At 39.5% G+C, this 17,033-nt stretch overlaps 1 protein-coding gene across 5 annotated transcripts in view; it reads left to right on the forward strand.

Annotated features, from left to right (window-relative positions):
* The window catches only part of Cul4b (cullin 4B), a 56,657-nt gene that overhangs the window by 14,762 nt on the left and 24,862 nt on the right, over window positions 1-17,033 (forward strand). For 2 of the 5 annotated variants that reach the window (XM_005413656.2, XM_005413657.2), the window contains exons 3-4: window positions 7,151-7,690; window positions 9,717-9,832. In XM_005413656.2, the coding sequence (XP_005413713.1) occupies window positions 7,151-7,690; window positions 9,717-9,832 (656 nt within the window). Of the gene's footprint in view, window positions 1-6,265; window positions 6,285-6,317; window positions 6,422-6,470; window positions 6,548-7,150; window positions 7,691-9,716; window positions 9,833-17,033 lie in introns of those variants that run through there. The other 3 variants (XM_013509444.1, XM_005413658.1, XM_005413659.2) reach the window with 3 other exon arrangements.

The following is a 17,033-nucleotide window of genomic DNA, read 5'->3' on the forward strand; positions in this document are numbered from 1 at the left end:
GCAAAGTGATAGGAAAAAATCAAACACCCAATAATATAAACACAAAATCAATACTCAGTAGTACAATAATGTTGCTATATACCAATGATGAAGCCGACAAGAAAGAAATTGGGAAAATAATCCCATTCATAGTAGTTTAAAAAATTAAATACTGAGTAGTTAAACTAACCATGAAAGTAAGGCCTCTATAACAAAGATTACAGTGCTTTGAAAAAGACTGAAGAGGACATTTGAAAATGGAAAGACACCATATTATCAAAAATGATATGTAGATTTAGTTCACTTCCCAATCAGAATACAAACAACATTTTCACAGAACTATAAAAAAATTCTAAATTTTATATGGAACCAGAAGAGACCCAGAATTGCCAAAGCAACCCTGAGCAATAAGAGCAAATCAAACGCAGTATTATTTCAAATTATACTGCAAAGCTACAGTGATAAATACAGCATGATATTGGCACAAAAACATGCACATTGACCAATGAAATAGAAAAGAGGATGCAGAAAACCCCTAGCACCTTCAGCCAGCTGATTTTCAACAAAAGGACCAATAAAATAATATATGCTCTTTAAACATGGTTCAGAGCAAACTGGTTATCCATGTGTAGAAGAATGACTCTAGATGCATATCTCTTATCCTATACTAAAACCAAATCAAAATGGAGGAAAGATCTAGATCTAAAAACAGAAACACAATCTGCTGGAAGATAAAATAGGTAACACTCTTGAAGATAGGCATAGGCAAGGACTTCCTGAGCAAAATCCCATTTGCATAATATTTAATATGAAAAATCAAGAAATAGGATTATATTCAATTAAAAAGATTCTGCACAGCAAAGGAAACAATGAATAGAGTGGAAAGACAACCTACAGAATGGGAAAAAATTTGTCAGCTACACCTCAGAGAAAGGACTAATATCTAGAATATATCAAGAAGACAAAATATTAGCACTCCCACAAATAAAAGACAAAATAAAAAAATAGGCAATTAAAATGAATAGACACTATAAGAAGAAGTTCATGTGGCCAATAACTACATGAAAAAATGTTCAGCATCTCTGGCCATTAGAGAAATGCAAATCAAAACAACACATCTTACTCTGGTAAAAACGGCCCTTATCTTATTTTTAATTTTTTTGTTCTTTTTGAGACAAGGTTTCACTATGCAGTTCAGGCTGGTGTTGAACTCACTTTGTAGCCCAGGCTGTCCTCGAACTCACAGTGATCCTCCTGCTTCAGCTTCCTGGGTGCTGGGATTACAGATGTGCACCACCACGCCCGGCTTTTATTTTAATTTTTCTTTGGTGTTTATGAGACAGGGTTTCACTATGTAGTGCAGGCTGGCCTTGAATTTGCTTATATAGCCTAGGCTGGTCTCAAACTCAAGGAAGATAGATAGATAGATAGATAGATAGATAGATAGATAGATAGATATAGATAGATATATCTATATATATGGTAAATTGACTCATTTGTAGGAAAATGGATTTTTTTTTTAGTCAAGATCTTGCTACCTAGTTCAGGTTGGTTTTGAAGTCATTGTATACCTCTGGCTGACCTCAAACTTGCAGCAATCATCCTGCCCAAGCCTACCTGACATTACAAGCATGTGCCACTGTGCTCCACTGTGGATGGATCTTGAGACCATAATGCTGATGAAGTAAATCACACATAGAATTTTTTTGAGACAGGGTCTCACTACGTAGTTCAGACTGATCTTGAACTCACTGTGTAGCCTGGATTGGCCTAGACCTCAAGGCGATCCTCCTGGCTCAGTCTCCCAAATGCTGGGATTACAGGTGTGCACCACCAAACTTAGCAGACATAGAATTTTAAATATTGTATGGTTTCTCTAGTACATGAAATGTAATATATAAATAAGGAACAAAATGAGAGAGAGACAGTGTGTGTGTGTGCTGGTGCACGTGTGCACACGCACATGCAGGAAACAAGGAAGTAGACTGTGGAGATGGCAAGAAGGCCTGGGGAAGGCAGGCGAGGAGAGGGAAAGGGGGATGGGGAGTAAAAATGAAGGCGATGCAATTCCCTAAGTGGAATGTAAATACTATCACAAACATATACTAATAAAAATTATTTATTTGTATTAAGATGTGCAAAAAATGTGAAGATTGATCTTGCATAAAATAAAATGAAGCTGTAAAATGTCAAAAGGAAGATAATTATTAATCACTTAAGGAAAAAAAGAAAAAGTTATTTTTCTCCAAAACTCACATAAAGTATTTCACGGAGAATTTAAATAGTAAATCACACTACTGGGTCATTCAAAGTGAACTCAAGAGCCAAAGGATCTGAACTTACAGAACTCAGATGTAACTCAGATGACTGAAAAGCCTAGACCTAGACACCCATGGCATATTAGGGGTTATTTCTAGAATGTAATCAAATATGAACAGGCATCAGCTATCCTTTAGTTCAGTATAAAAGTTTATCTTTGTATTCCATAAGCAGCTTTCTCTTATCTTTATGTCCATTCCCGTTCAGTTGCAGTAATATTCGTAAATTTACAAACAGGTAGCACTTCAAAGCACTGTTCTAAGGAATGTAACTGTATGAACTAAGATAACCTTGGTCAGTACCTCCTGAAAATTAGCCAGTTCATCGTCCTTTATAGAGACGCAGCATTACTTAATTTTCATTCAATGAAACATTCTATATGTTTTTACTCTTACACAGTTGTTCAGCATTGTGTGAACTGAGAGATGTAAGAAAGAAAGAAAAGAAAGAAAGAAGAAAGAAGAAAAAGAAAGAAAGAAGGAAAGACAGAGAGGGAAAGGAAAGGAAAGGAGAGGAAAGGAAAGGAAAGGAAAGGAAAGGAAAGGAAAGGAAAGGAAAGGAAAGGAAAGGAAAGGAAAGGAAAGGAAAGGAAAGGAAGAAAAGAAAGAAAGAGGGAGGGAGGAAGGAAGGAAGGAAGGAAGGAAGGAAGGAAGGAAGGAAGGAAGGAAGGAAGGAAAGAAGGAAGGAAGGATTAATGTTTTAGGACATCTTCCCTGGCCTCGAGAGCTTACTACCTCATTTTGGACACCAAGACTTACATGGTATATTCAAAACAGATACCAGTGCTTCCATCTGTCCACTTTCAGGCTTCTGTTTTTTCTTTTTCCTGGGTCCTAAGTTCTATTAGAGTTCTATATGAGTAGACTGTCATCAAACAGCACAAAGATAGTGGCCAATAATGCCCAAAAACTTCCCAGAAAGATTTGCATTTCTAGCCAAGGGCTCTTGTTTTTAATTTAATTTTTGTTATACAAGGTCTCACTATGTAGTTCAGGTTGGCATTAAACTCACTACATGGCCCAGGCTGGCCTTGAAAGTTTGCAGTGATCCTCTTGCCTCCTGAGTGCTGGTATTATAGGCGTGAACCACCGTGCCCCGCTCTCCAAGGACATTTTAAGAAAAAAAGTGGGTCTTTTTAAACAAAGTTAGAAAGGTTTCCAAGGATCTATTTACCTACCACGACCTATACCACACAAGCTGCTTTTATCCCCAGGTCTGTCATTTCCCTCATGAAATCTTAGCTTGTTGGTCTTACTGCCATCTACCATCCTACAAGGCAGTTCTCAGTTTTGGCTTGGTATGCCGGGCACTTTTGGGCCTCATCTTCTTTCTTCCCAAATAGACATACGACTTTCTAGCCTCACTGCACTCTATGGTTCCATATACAGGCCAAGCCCTTTATCAATTCCTTGCTCTGCCTTTGTCACCACTGCCCAGAATGTACCCTCTAACCGCTTGCCTTTTTGGATAACTGTGACTTTGAGCCCTGGCATAAAAATCATCTTTGTGCCTGGCATGGGGTGGTTCACTCCTGTAATCATAGCACTCAGGAGGCAGAGTCAGGAGGATTGCTGCGAATTTGAGGACAGCTTGGGCTACATAGTGAGTTGAAGGCCAGCTGAACTACATGGTAAGACCCTGCCTCAACACCTGCAAAAGAAAAACAAAAAAATATCATCTTTGTGATTCTTCTATACTATTTCAGTACTAGGAATTTAGCCTAGGGCCTTTGCACTAAGCTACATTCTTATATATGCTTTTTTGAGACAGGGTCTTGCTAAGTAGTTCAGGCTGGCCTTTTAGCTCATTGTGTAGCCTAGGCTGGCCTTGCACTTAGGGATCCTCCTGCCTCAGCCTCCCAAGGGCTGGGATTACAGCGGTGCACCACAGTGCCCAGCTTATTTTTATGGTTTTGAGACAGGATCTCCCTAAGTTGGTAAATTGGTCAAACCAAACTGGACCTTGCAATCCTCCTGCCCCAGCCTCCCAGAGTGCTGGGATTGTACTCAGAGTTTAATGCAGAGCCTTCTACTGAGCTGCATCCCCAGCCCTGTTCTTTCTTTCTTTCTTTCTTTCTTTCTTTCTTTCTTTCTTTCTTTCTTTCTTTCTTTCTCTCTTTTTTTTTTTCTTGGTCGTTTTTGAGACAGGGTCTCACTGTACAGTCCAGGCTGGCCTTGAACTCACTTTGTAGCCCTGGCTGGCCTCAACTATTTTCATAGTTTCAAAAAAATTTTTGAGAAAGGGTCTTGTTAAATTTCCCAGACTGGGCTCCAATTTGTGATCCTTCTGCCTCAGCCTTGCAGAATGATGGCATTACAGGAATGTGTCACCAAAGCCAGTCTCTGGAATTTTTCTTTTCTTTTTTACTGGTCTCTGGAATTTTTCTTTTTTTTACTTATTTTTAAAAATTTTACATTTCTTTGAGATAGGATCTCACTATGTTGTTCATGCTGCCTTGAACTCATTATGTAGCCCAAGCTGGCCTCCAACTCAAGGCAGTCCCCCTGCCTCAGCCTCCTGAGTGCTGGCTGGAATTAGAGGCCTGAACCACCTTTAGGGGAGGTCTTGTTTTGCCTTTTCCCACAGCACTTTGTACATGTGTTAGATGTTGCAGAAGTTAGTTTTCACACTATATTCCCTCACTGGCTTCTAAAGGCAGGGACCTGACACAGTTTCTGGCATATAAACTGTTTGGGTACATGCTTTTGAAAAATTTTTATTTTTATTAATACATGCCTGCAGTATATAATGATTACATTCCTCTGGGCAGTTGGTATATGTACATCACACATCTTAATTCTTTTTTCTCCCCCCTTCATCTCTTAGCCCCCTCCCTTTTTTTTTTTTTTTTTGGTGGGTTTTTTTTTCTTTCCCTTTTTGAGACAGGGTCTCACTATGCAGTTCAGGCTGGCCTTGAACTCACTTTGTAGTCCAGGCTGTCCTCAAACTCACAGCGATCCTCCTGCCACAGCCTCCTGAGTGCTGGGATTACAGGCTTATTCCACCAAGCCCGGCTTCCCCTTCCCATTTGCAAAAGATGTATTTCCGTTTCTTACATGTCTGTTGAATGTTTATGTAGTTAGAACAATCAACAGGTTGACAGCATTTAGTTTTCTTTTACCCCCGCTGAGAATGCCAGAGGATTAAGTAAAAACTCCCAGCAGGGAATTTACAAGGTTTATTGTTGCTAATTTAGCCAAATAGCTAGTTTTTTTTTTTTTTTTCTTATTAGTAATCAAATGCAAAACTTGGGCTCTTGGAACACAATGGTAGAAAACATTGACTTTTTCCAGTAGTTTTCCTAAAATGTCTCCTTTGGGACAGTATATAGAGATTTTGTAAAAGAAGGAAGTGGGTTTTAGCTTTATTTGGTTCACAAATTCCTGAGTTAATTGGCCAGTGGGTGGGGGTAGAGGGAGGGTAGTCCTGGGACAGGTGCTGGGGGCTGCTTCTTGGCCTTAGACCAGCCATCTTAGAAACTACTCCTGGGTAGGAAAGTAAAAGGATTTTCAGCTGTTAATACTGAGAAAGGTTCCTGAATTCAGGCCCTATTTAGTATTGGGTCTGTAGTGTTCCTGACGTAAAGGAGAAACAATTAGTTGCTCCAAAGAATCAAAAACTTTTTTTACTGTCTAAGCTCTTTTTCTTCTCTTTTTTTATCTTAACTCTTTGACACTGCCCTCTGGCAACAGGCATAATGGCATGACGTTGTCCTCTATTTCGGGGGGTTACTCCCGCCGCCTTGAAAGCTCTCTTTATTCTTTTATCTCTTTCAAAGTTTCCATTCCCCTGTTCCCTTACTTTTTACTCCCTCCTCCCCTCCCTTCCTCTCGCGTCTCTTTTCCCAGCTAGCTCATCCCGCCTCTCGCTGTCACCGCCTTCCCTCCCCTGTAGGCTTCTTGGCACTCCTCCCATCCCCAACCCAGGCCTCCTGCCCGGCTTAAATCCAGAAAGGTCCAATCAGGAGCTCCGAAGGTGTCTCGAAGGTCCGCCCCCTTCCCTTTCACTTCTCTGCCCCCCTTCTTCCCTCCCCCACTCCCGCACCCCCCCCCCACTCAAGTCTTGCGGACCAGGGGGCTTCGGGATCTGGGCACTATGAAAAGTGTCTGCCCAGTCACTTCCGGTAAGGGCATTGCGGCGCGGACCTCCCCGCGGGACCGTTAAGGAAGGGGTGGGAACTACCGCTGGGCCGGGGGCAGAGGGTGCTGCAAGGGAAGGGAAGACGGAGCAAGACCGGGAGCTGACAAACGTGAGCTTAGGGGTGCTTCAGCAGTCTCCTTCCCGCCGCGCCACCGTGAGCCAGCTCCCCCGCCCCTCGGGGGGCTGCGGTCCTTCTCTCCACCCCCCACTGCGAGAGACACCGCCCCTCCCTCGGCGCCGCGTGACCGGAAGTGGCGCCATCTTTAGCCTCTTGTGCTATTGACAATAACAAGACCTGGTTCTCTCCCCCTCCCCCTTCTCTCAACCACAGCACACCCCCCTCCCATAGAGAGGGAGAAAAGGAGGAGGAGCTGCAGCCTCGCAGACTGAGTCGCTCCTGCAGAAAGGGGGGAGAGAGATCGAAAAGCTGGGGAGGGGGGACGGCAGGACCGGTTACCTGTCTGCCTCCTCATTCGCTCTCCCCCCTCGTTCTGCTCACTTCTGGTGTCAGCCTATCCGCCTTCCCAACCTTCCCATTCCCCGCTGTGTGCTCCTGCTTCACTTTCCTTCTCGTCCTCTGTTTCTCCTCTCTTCTTTCTTCCCTTCCCCCTCTAGCATTGCCACTTTCTCTCCTACACTCACGCAGGCATATGAACGTAGGGTTTTGATGCTCCTCTGCCTGCTGACCCCGCTATTTTCATGTTTCCAACAGGTTTTTCTTCCCCCAATCCCTCAGCTGCTGCTGCTGCTCAGGAGGTCAGATCTGCCACTGATGGTAATACCAGCACCACTCCGCCCACCTCTGCCAAGAAGAGAAAGTTAAACAGCAGCAGCAGCAGCGGCAGTAACAGTAGTAACGAGAGAGAAGACTTTGATTCCACCTCTTCCACCTCTTCCACTCCTCCTTCACAACCCAGGGATTCGGCTTCCCCTTCAACCTCGACCTTCTGCCTGGGGGTTCCCGTGGCTGCTTCCAGCCACGTACCAATACAGAAGAAGCTACGTTTTGAAGACACCCTGGAGTTTGTAGGGTTTGATGCGAAGATGGCTGAGGAATCCTCTTCCTCCTCCTCCTCATCACCAACTGCTGCAACATCTCAGCAGCAACAACTTAAAAACAAGAGTATATTAATCTCTTCTGTGGCTTCCGTACATCATGCAAACGGCCTAGCCAAATCTTCTACCACCGCCTCTAGCTTTGCTAACAGCAAGCCTGGCTCCGCTAAGAAGTTAGTGATCAAGAACTTTAAAGGTAACCAAGGCCATAATCCATAATCAACTACTAAGGATTTGACACTTGAGCGGTCACGTGCTCTGTTTCTGTTAATACATTAAACAGTGTAGAGGTGGCCTAATGTTTTATGCATAATCAGTGAGGTGGAGGGGAGGTCCTTTTTTGGTGGAGGGTTCATTTTCCGGGTAGTGGTGAGTATCCTTGTGCTGAAGCATATACGGGTGTTTCTGTGCAGTATTTTTAAGTCTCTACCTGTGTTACCTGTCTGTCATTCCTTATAACATTGACAGTATATGGTATGATCGATCTGGGTTTTACAGGTTAGAAATTTGTATTCCAAAGAGGTTTATTTATTTCAGGTGCCTAATGAACCTTGGCACTACTGAGATTTTACTTTTCTGCTTCACTAGGCCACATCTCCAGTCTCTAGAGATGAAGGCAGCACTGGTGATCTTAAGCTCTAATAAAATTTAGAAATAGTTTCATAATGTTGAGTGTTATAGTCATGAAACACTTGGAGAAAAATATTTAGGGTCTCTGCATTTCTTTCCAGTAGCTACAGTTTGGAAATGAAAAAATATTGTGTACACACAGAGGTACCACTAGTCTAAGGATACAATTACTACATTTTTCATTACCAAAATGGGTTTTAGAATATTGATCTATAGCTCTTAGGAAAATTTTCTTGTGTGTGAGTTATGTGTTGCTTGTTTAAGTTACAGTGTTATGGGTGCAAAAATAAAAATCATTTAAAAATGTATTTGAGCAAAATTATTATCTGTTGAATGTGTTTCTATTTTTATGACTTTTTCACCCATAACTGGCCAGTAGTAGATGCTAAAGTGTTTATTAAATGAAGAAGTAAATGAATGAGCTAAAGTAACATTTATTGTATAAGTGCATTGTTGCTAAATATTAGTTCAAAAAATATTTTGTCTATACTGCAACTTTAGTGTAGAAATAAGGAATATGAACAATTTTGTATCAAGCACAAGTTATCACACTGTTTTTGTCTATTTTTAACACTTTATATCACTCTCATCAGGTTTTTGAAAGAGTTGTGTTCTTTCTGGTATAATAGTAGAGCTTTCTAAAGTGAATATGAAAAAAATAAAGTGAATATGAATTGTAATTGACTAATGTGTTCATTATTTCACTTATAGATATATTGACTTAATAGCCAAAAATTTGGAGATGGGCTATAATCCTAATTGGACTTGCAAACTGATTTCCAGTATTTTGTTTACTTTTCTGTCCTTCCTAGAGTAAAAACACATTCTCAAGGCATTCGGATGCTTTCATTTTCATTTATAAAAATCACTTTTGTTGCTGGCCAGTGAAGTTTAAAGCTAGATTAAGAGGCTTCTTTTCATTCTGAAAATTTTGCCTGGGTTTTGCAGTCATTTGGATGTTTTAATTTTTAAAAATTTCATTCTGCTTAGAAACATAGTTTAAAACCTGAATTAAGATATTTCTCTCCATTTCTGTAGATGCTGCATAAATTTGGGGGTTAAAGAGACCTGGATTAGAATCCCAGTTTTGCCTTTCACTAGCGAAGTGACCTTGGACAAGATTCCTGAGTTTTAACCTCAGTTTCCTCAGTTGTAAAATAGGAATAGTAATACCCTAGGGCATTGTTGAGAAGATTAAGAAGTTTGTAGAATACCTTCCCATAGTAGACTCTCAGTATTTTAAATCTCGGATACAAGATTCATGTCAGCTTTGGTTTTATGTATGATAGGACAAGAGCAGAATTGTTATGTGTGTCATGCTTGAATTATTACTTTTTGAGGCAATACAGTCAATAGGGGATTTAAAAAAACCTCACCTTCAGTTTTAATAGATGAGTCCATATGACTTGAACAGTATTCTTCTGTTTTCAGTTTTATTCATATTGAGTTTAAATATAGTAGTCACATTAATATTTGGACATAGTAGTTATATCACAATCATCCTAAAAATAGCAGTGCTGTTCTGTTTTATGGGTCTTTGTTTACTATTTCCTACCTATTATTCTAACCCCACTCTTTCACATGTGATCTAGATAAGCCTAAATTACCAGAAAACTACACAGATGAAACATGGCAGAAACTAAAAGAAGCAGTGGAAGCTATTCAGAATAGTACTTCAATTAAGTACAATTTAGAAGAGCTCTACCAGGTATGTATTAGTGTGGATAACCAGATTTGAGTCACCATACATAAATTGTGGTGGGATGCATATGGTTTTTACTTGCTGAAATGAGTCCTTAAGTACATTCTGGTTTCCATCTAATTATACTTTCTTCATTGATCAGTGCACTCTTTTATAATCAGACCACATACTCTCACATAAACTATGGTTACAAATTGGACTCTTCTTATAAGAATTCAGTTATATGCCTTGGTGTAATAAGGTTTTATCTTCAATGAAATCCCGTAGCATAGATCCTAAAGATAATTTATTGTGACCTGTCGTTCTATGTTGACAGTTGTTTTTTATTGTGACAATTCTTTATTTATTTATTTTTGGCTTTTTGAGACAGGGTCTCGCTATGCAGTTCAGGCTGGGCTTGAGCTCACTTTGTAGCCCAGGCTGGTCCAGAACTAGCAATGATCCTCCTGCCTCAGCCTCCCAAGTGCTGGGATTACAGGTGTGCCCCACCATACCCAGCTTGTGACAATTCTTGCTTTGTTGTGTTACCTACCTATGGGAAAGGCCTCAAGACATGCATGTATTCTTCATATTTTTTATTATGCTACGTCCTTATTAGTAGCTTTTTGCCATTGTTTTCTTTGCTTTTGATGTTTATTCTATCTGCTGGTCACCATAAAGCACACCTTAGCCTAGAAATGAGCAGCAAGTGATAGCCCAGCAACTTAGTATGAGGTTCAGATTGATTGCTTTTGCAACAAATTGGTCTGTACTTGAAATGGTTAACTTAAATATGTCAAGCAATTGACCCTACTGATTTATACATGTTGCTACCATGAGAGTTTGACCTACTATGTTTTGACACAACCAATTGAAGCAGTCATTTTCTGTTATTGCATTAGCAGTTTGCTGTTAAAAATACTTTTGATGACTATCTTGTAAAAAATTATGTTGGTTCAGTGTGTAAGTATTTCAGTTTTCGTATTTTAGTTGCAGATGTAGTATTGTGACAAATGAACTCTGGATTAGATTTGGGATCTAATTTTGACTGCTGTTACTTTTGTGATTTTTAGGCAAGGTACTAAACCGTTTGTTTCCTCCTCTCTAAAATAGGGGAAATAATTGCTACTGTATGTACCTTTCAGGGTTGTTTATAAGAATCAAATAAGTTGTTTGTGAAAAAAAAAAAAAACAGCTTGATGAAGCACTATGATATATAAATGTAATATGATAGCATTAGTCGAAGTTTTTCATAAGGCACAGTATAGTTTTTTCGCTTGGAATATATCAGTTGAGATCACCATTTTGTATTGCAATGAGAATTAAGTGAGTCACTGCCTGCAAAACACTTAGAACAGTGCTCAACAGGTAGTAGTGCTCTGTAATTGTCAACTGGTAGCAGTGATGCTGAGCTATTAGGTAAGGATAAGTGCACCTCATTGGCTCCTTTAGTATGTTACATGTGCAGCTCCTGAGTTGCGCAATAGTAAAAGTAGAATTGTGGTCTAGAGTTGGAAAGGCCTTCAGAGATCATGTGGTAGTATCTTTTCTTCATGTAGTGTGTGTGAGCACCTGCAAAGCAGAGTCATCTCTGTTACTTCACTTAAACATTCCAGAAACTCTTTCTGAGTAGATTCGTAGTAATTATCCATACTTTATTGATGAGGAGACTGAGTCTCAGCGAAGCCAAATAACCTGCCCAGAGTTACATTGGCAGAACGTGGGGAGGCAAACTCAAATGCTCAATTCCTATTGTTGTTTTTCCCTCCAGTACCACCTTACCAATAACACGACATTTTATATACTACTGTTGTGTTTGAAGCAATTAAATGGTTTTACTTCAGGAAAAGAAATCTTCATGTGTGTATATATGTGGTGGTTGTTTAGATGTGCTGTTATATAACCTTTTTAGTTTCAGTAGCATGTTACTTTATATTTTTCATATTTATAACATGTTGGTTACAGTTATTAATGAACCCTCTTTACTTTGAATATTTTTCCTGAGAGTTTGATTTGAAAATACTTTCCTTGATGAATTGATTCTAGTAAATCATTTTTTCCTAGTAAATCTTTTTGCATCAAGAGCTTATGGCTTTTTGTTTTTACTTTCATATACTTCAGAAATTTTACTTGTGTTTATTTAGTTGTGTTTCTTTAGCCTAGTTACAATTGTTACAACTGCACTGTTTGCATTTTTTGTAGTACCATCCTGCTTCTGCCATAACACATTCAAAAGCATTTGTTTCTGTTTGTTTGTTTTGGTTTTTGGAGGCAGGGTTTCCACTGTGCAGTTCACGCTGGCCTTGAACTCACTATGTAGTCCAGCCTGGCCTCCAACTCTCAGTAATCCTCCTGCCTCAGCCTCCTGAGTACTACTATAATAGGCGTGCGCCACCATGCCTGGCTTTTGTTGTTTTTTTTACCAGAATTTTATGAATGCTGCTTTGTCTTTTTTTTTTTTTTTAAGCCAGGGTCTTCCTATATAGTTCAGGCTGGCCTTGAACTCACTATGTAACCCAGGCTGGCCTGGAACTTGCAGCAGTCCTCCTGCTTCAGCCTCCCCAGTGCTGTGCTGGGATTACAGGTGTGGGCCACCATGCCCAGCTATAAATGCTGCTTTGGATTGTTCTCAGATTATCTTGAGATGTTCAAGTTCAAAAAGGAAGATAAAGAGGTGAAGTTATTTCATAATGCAGGTACTTGTTTTTTGATTCATTCAAATATAATTAAAAAGTGCTCTCCTAAAATTGAATGATAGAGAAAATATGTAGTTACACAAAAGCTCTCCAAACCCTACGGCACTCTTTCCCTGAGGTAAATACTTGCTGGCATATCTTTATTCATAACTTTTCCGCATGAAAAACCATTTTGTGTTTTGACTTTAAAGCTTAAATATGGAAGTCTCTGGGGTTGGTTGTATGTACTGCCTATTAAATTTTGGTTTCTAAAAAAGAAATTGCTGTTCAGAGTGCACTTACAGTAATTTTTTTTTTATCTTTTTGAGGCAGGGTCTCTCTATGCAGTTCAGGCTGGCCTTGTGCTCACTTTGTAGCCCAGACTGGTCTCGAACTCCCAATGAGCAATCCTCCTTCCTCAGCCTCCCTAATGCTGGGATTATAGGCCTGTGCCACCACGCCTGGCCAGAGTGCATTTATAATAAACAAACACTTTTTTTTTGTACCGGTGATCAAACTCATGACCTCACTCTTGCAAGGCAGGCACTGTGCCACTGAGCTATATCCCCGGCCCTGTCTTTTTAATATAATTTTTTGAGACAGGGTTTCGCTATAATGCAGGCTGGCCTTGAACTCACGTAACCCAGGCTGGCCTCAAACTCATGGTGATCCTCCTGCCTCAGCCTCAGCCTCCTGAGTGCTGGGATTACAAGCATGTGCCACCACACCTGGCCTTGTCTTTTTAGTTTTAAATGAGAATAGTACCAGAGTTTTAAAATTATTCCTTTATTTTGAGACAGGGTCTCACTTTGTATTCTAGGCTGCCCTCGAACTCACAGCCAATCCTCCTGCCTTAGCCTGCTCAACGTGCTAGGATTACGGGTGTGTAGTAGTACCATGCTCGGCTAGATTTAAGATTTAAAAGTATTGTTTCTTACAACCTTGAAATCTTGGAGGAGTGAACCAGTGGTTAATATTTTGTCTTTAGTTTCTTTGTTTGCTTTTTTTGCCTTTGTTTTTCTTTGTTTTGTTTTGTTTTTTTTTCGGTCAGGATCTCCCTATGTTGTCCAGGCTGGTCTTGAACCCCTCGGTTCAAATGATCCTCCTGCCTCAAGTACCTGGTACTACCAGGCTGTTTGTTACTGATTGATGCAAATAGACCAGTGGTTAAATGCACTAACTTGAGTTGATTAATGTGCCTTAGATTAGATTTGCTATTAATCATAAAACTTTGGGCGAGTTACTTCTCCAAGTCTTGGTTTCCTCCTTTGCAAAATGGGGAGTCTTCACACTACCTATATGACCAAATTGTTTAGTTATAAATAAAATATTGCCAAAAAGTACTTTGTTTGATTTTTGTTTTTTGTTTTTGATCTTGTTTTTCCAAAAAGTACTTTGTGAAAAAAAAAAATACTTTGTGTTCGCCCTCCTACATATAGGTTATCATCAATTGTCTTGGTTACTTTTCTCTCATTGTGGAGACAGAATACCCAAAGGAAAGGTTTATTTAGCTTACACTTTGTGGAGGTTTCAGACCATACTTGGCTGGTTCTGAGGCAGAGGCAGAGTGGCATATGGCCGAGGGCAAACATTCATGGTGGTGGAAGATAGCAAAGCAACAAGAGCAAAGAGAGGAATGGCAGAGCTAGCAAGCCTCTTTCCCTCCCTTATATTGTAAGCAGCCTACCCCCACCCAGGGGGCATGCTGCACTCACATAATCTCCATGCCCTCCTGCACAGGCTCAGGATGAGTACAAAGTAAGCACCCTGGCTCCCTGCTGAATCACATAGTTAACCTTCTAAACTTCTCACTTTGAAACAATGAAGAACATCCTAGAGCAGGAAAGGCACATCCTTTTCACCCTAGGTTGTAGAACTGCTGAGTCACCTTTATACTCCCCAAGTTATCACAGTGTATCAACCGGAACAATCCACTCCTTGTCAACCTGGCAACCAGACACATTTCTTTAAACCATTTTCCAGATACAAAGACGTTATATTACGTTACAACCATAACATTTCACCCCTCAAAGACTCACATACATCCCTTTATGCAAAAGACATTTAGACTATCTGCAAGTTGCCAAAGTCCTAATAGTTTCAGCATTTCTGAAAAGTCTTAAGTCCCGAGTCTCCTCCGAGATGTACAGCAAACTCTTAGCTGTGAGCCCCTGTACAAATGAAAAGTTAAACGCTTCCAACATTCAATGGAACGTAATAAACATTACCATTCCAAAAGGTACAAACGGGGATACAGAGCATTGGGACCAAAGCAAGTTCAAAATCCAGCAGGACTAACATGTCCTGTAGTTCCATGTCCAGCATCTGAAGCAATCTGTGGCACATTGTGAGCTCCAAATGGATCCACTGCATGACACTTCCAGTGGTTACAGCTCCCACGGCTTCTCTCTTGGGCCCACTTTCTTCATTTGCAAAATAGGGAGTCTTAATATTACCTATATGACTAGATTGTTTCGTTATAAATAAAATATTGCGAAAAAGTACTTTGTGGAAAAAAAAAAGTACTTTGTGTTCGCCCTCCTACATAAAGGTTATCATCAGTGATAAATATTTGAGTCTTTAGAAAATAAATCTATTTTTAAATTATGTTTTATTTTAGAGCTCTACAGCCACATATTTTTAAATCATAAATCCATACTAAGCCAGAACAGCTGTCTGATAAATAATTACATTCCAAATATACTTTAGCAGACACCATTAGTGAAATTGACAATTAAATACTAGGAACTCTCTAGGAACAGTGTTCCTTTGCACTTCTCAGGGCTATGTCCTGTTTTTATATTAAGTATCTTACAGTTGGAATTTTTGTTTTGAGGTGCATTTTTTGCCAAGTAATATTTTAAATAGTAGGATTATTTCCCTCATGTTCTTGGGCTTTGTATGATTAGCTGCATTGTGTTTTAAAGTCAGCTGCCCATTTTACAACTGCTGGAAGTTTATATATGAGAGTGTAACATGTATTCTTATAAAATGTCTAGCTGTTAACTTTTGAAAATGGTCTAGTCTAGAACTTTCTGGACGTTCAGTGATAACAAACAGCCTGCTGTGGCCCGCTTGCCATAGGGTCATACTGGCTAGTTCATATTTCAATTCTGATGAAAATATTTTTATCCATCATTAGTAATGAGAACTCTAGTTGGCTTTTTCTGAAATAAATTTTTAATAAGGAACTTTTCTATTAATGATTCATTTATATAGTAGATGACCACAGGAGAAGAAGCAAATTGTCCATCTCAGTATAAGTTATTACCCATTGTAAAGTCTGATTATTTAAGCAGCCAATGGTTATAGGAGAGTGAGTTAGATTCTTAACAGTGCTGGTGCCTAGCTGTTGGATTCTTTGTAAGTCTAACTGCTGTCAACCTGTTGGTGTTTTAAACTTGGTCTGTTATGTTAGGTGTTTCTCGTTTTTCTGCTGAATTGTTAATCAGCACTATCACTGCTGTTTTAAAAACATGTGGAATTATAAATTCTTAGTCCTTGATTTTTATATTACTTAAGTCATGTTTATTAGATGTAAAAAGAAAAGTAATTTAAGTTTCATTATGATTGGTTTCTTTTTTGCAGAAAGATATAACTTATGTTTTACTACTACTACCAGTTTTAAAAAGTTTTTTAGTGTGCTTTCCTTTTTTTTGAGTTGGAAAATTAAGTACTAACCCATTAAGCAGAAGATTAGAGTTCAGCACCATGGTGGGAATGTAGTATTTGTTTTATTGTCTGTTAAGTAAAACTTTGCATTTCATTTGCTTCCCGCTTTTATTTTCTTCGGATGTGTGTGTTTTAAAACACGTTTTTAATGTGAGTGAAATTTGGTGGAGAGGGGCTGGGATTTGGAGGAATAAAGGTTAAAAGTTTGTAGAATATGTTTTATATCTGGCTACTTCAGAAGATTTAAGACATCATATTTGCTACTAATGGTTGGGAGCTTAAATAGAAAGAAGTTTTATTTAAAGGACTGGTAAAACTACCTAGAATCTGTTTAATATAAATAGGTACTTGAGAGACATAAGGTTTTTTTTGTTTTTTGTTTTTTGTTTTCTGTTTTTCTTCCGGTACCAGGAATCAAACTCAAGACCTTGCGCTTGCCAGGCAGGCGCTTTGCCATTGAACTAAATCCCCAGCCCCCAAACATAAGGTTATTTTAGCAATGTGTATTAGACCTAACTCCAGAGATTTCCAAAGTGTTATTTAGTGAAATATAAAATAACTGATGTATTTCAAAAGGCAAATTTCAAAGGTCTACAATAAAATAGAGCTTATCTCAAACTTTTTTTTTGTCTTTTTGAGACAGGGTCTTGCTGTGCAGTTGAGACTGGCCTTGAGCTCACTTTGTAGCCCAGGCTGGTCCCAGACTCACAATGATCCTCCTGCCTCAGCCTCCCAAGTGCTGGATTACAGGCCTGCACCACCATGCCAGGCCTCAAACTCTTAATTAGTAATTTAAGACACTCTTACTCTTGTTTCTGTCCAAGCACCTAATGATACAGATTGTTTAGTAAGCACCCATTCCTTGTTGACGACTGCTTCCT

Source organism: Chinchilla lanigera, unplaced genomic scaffold (genome assembly GCF_000276665.1).
Source record: "Chinchilla lanigera isolate Chin_1 unplaced genomic scaffold, ChiLan1.0 scaffold00171, whole genome shotgun sequence".
NCBI classification, from domain to species: domain Eukaryota; kingdom Metazoa; phylum Chordata; class Mammalia; order Rodentia; family Chinchillidae; genus Chinchilla; species Chinchilla lanigera.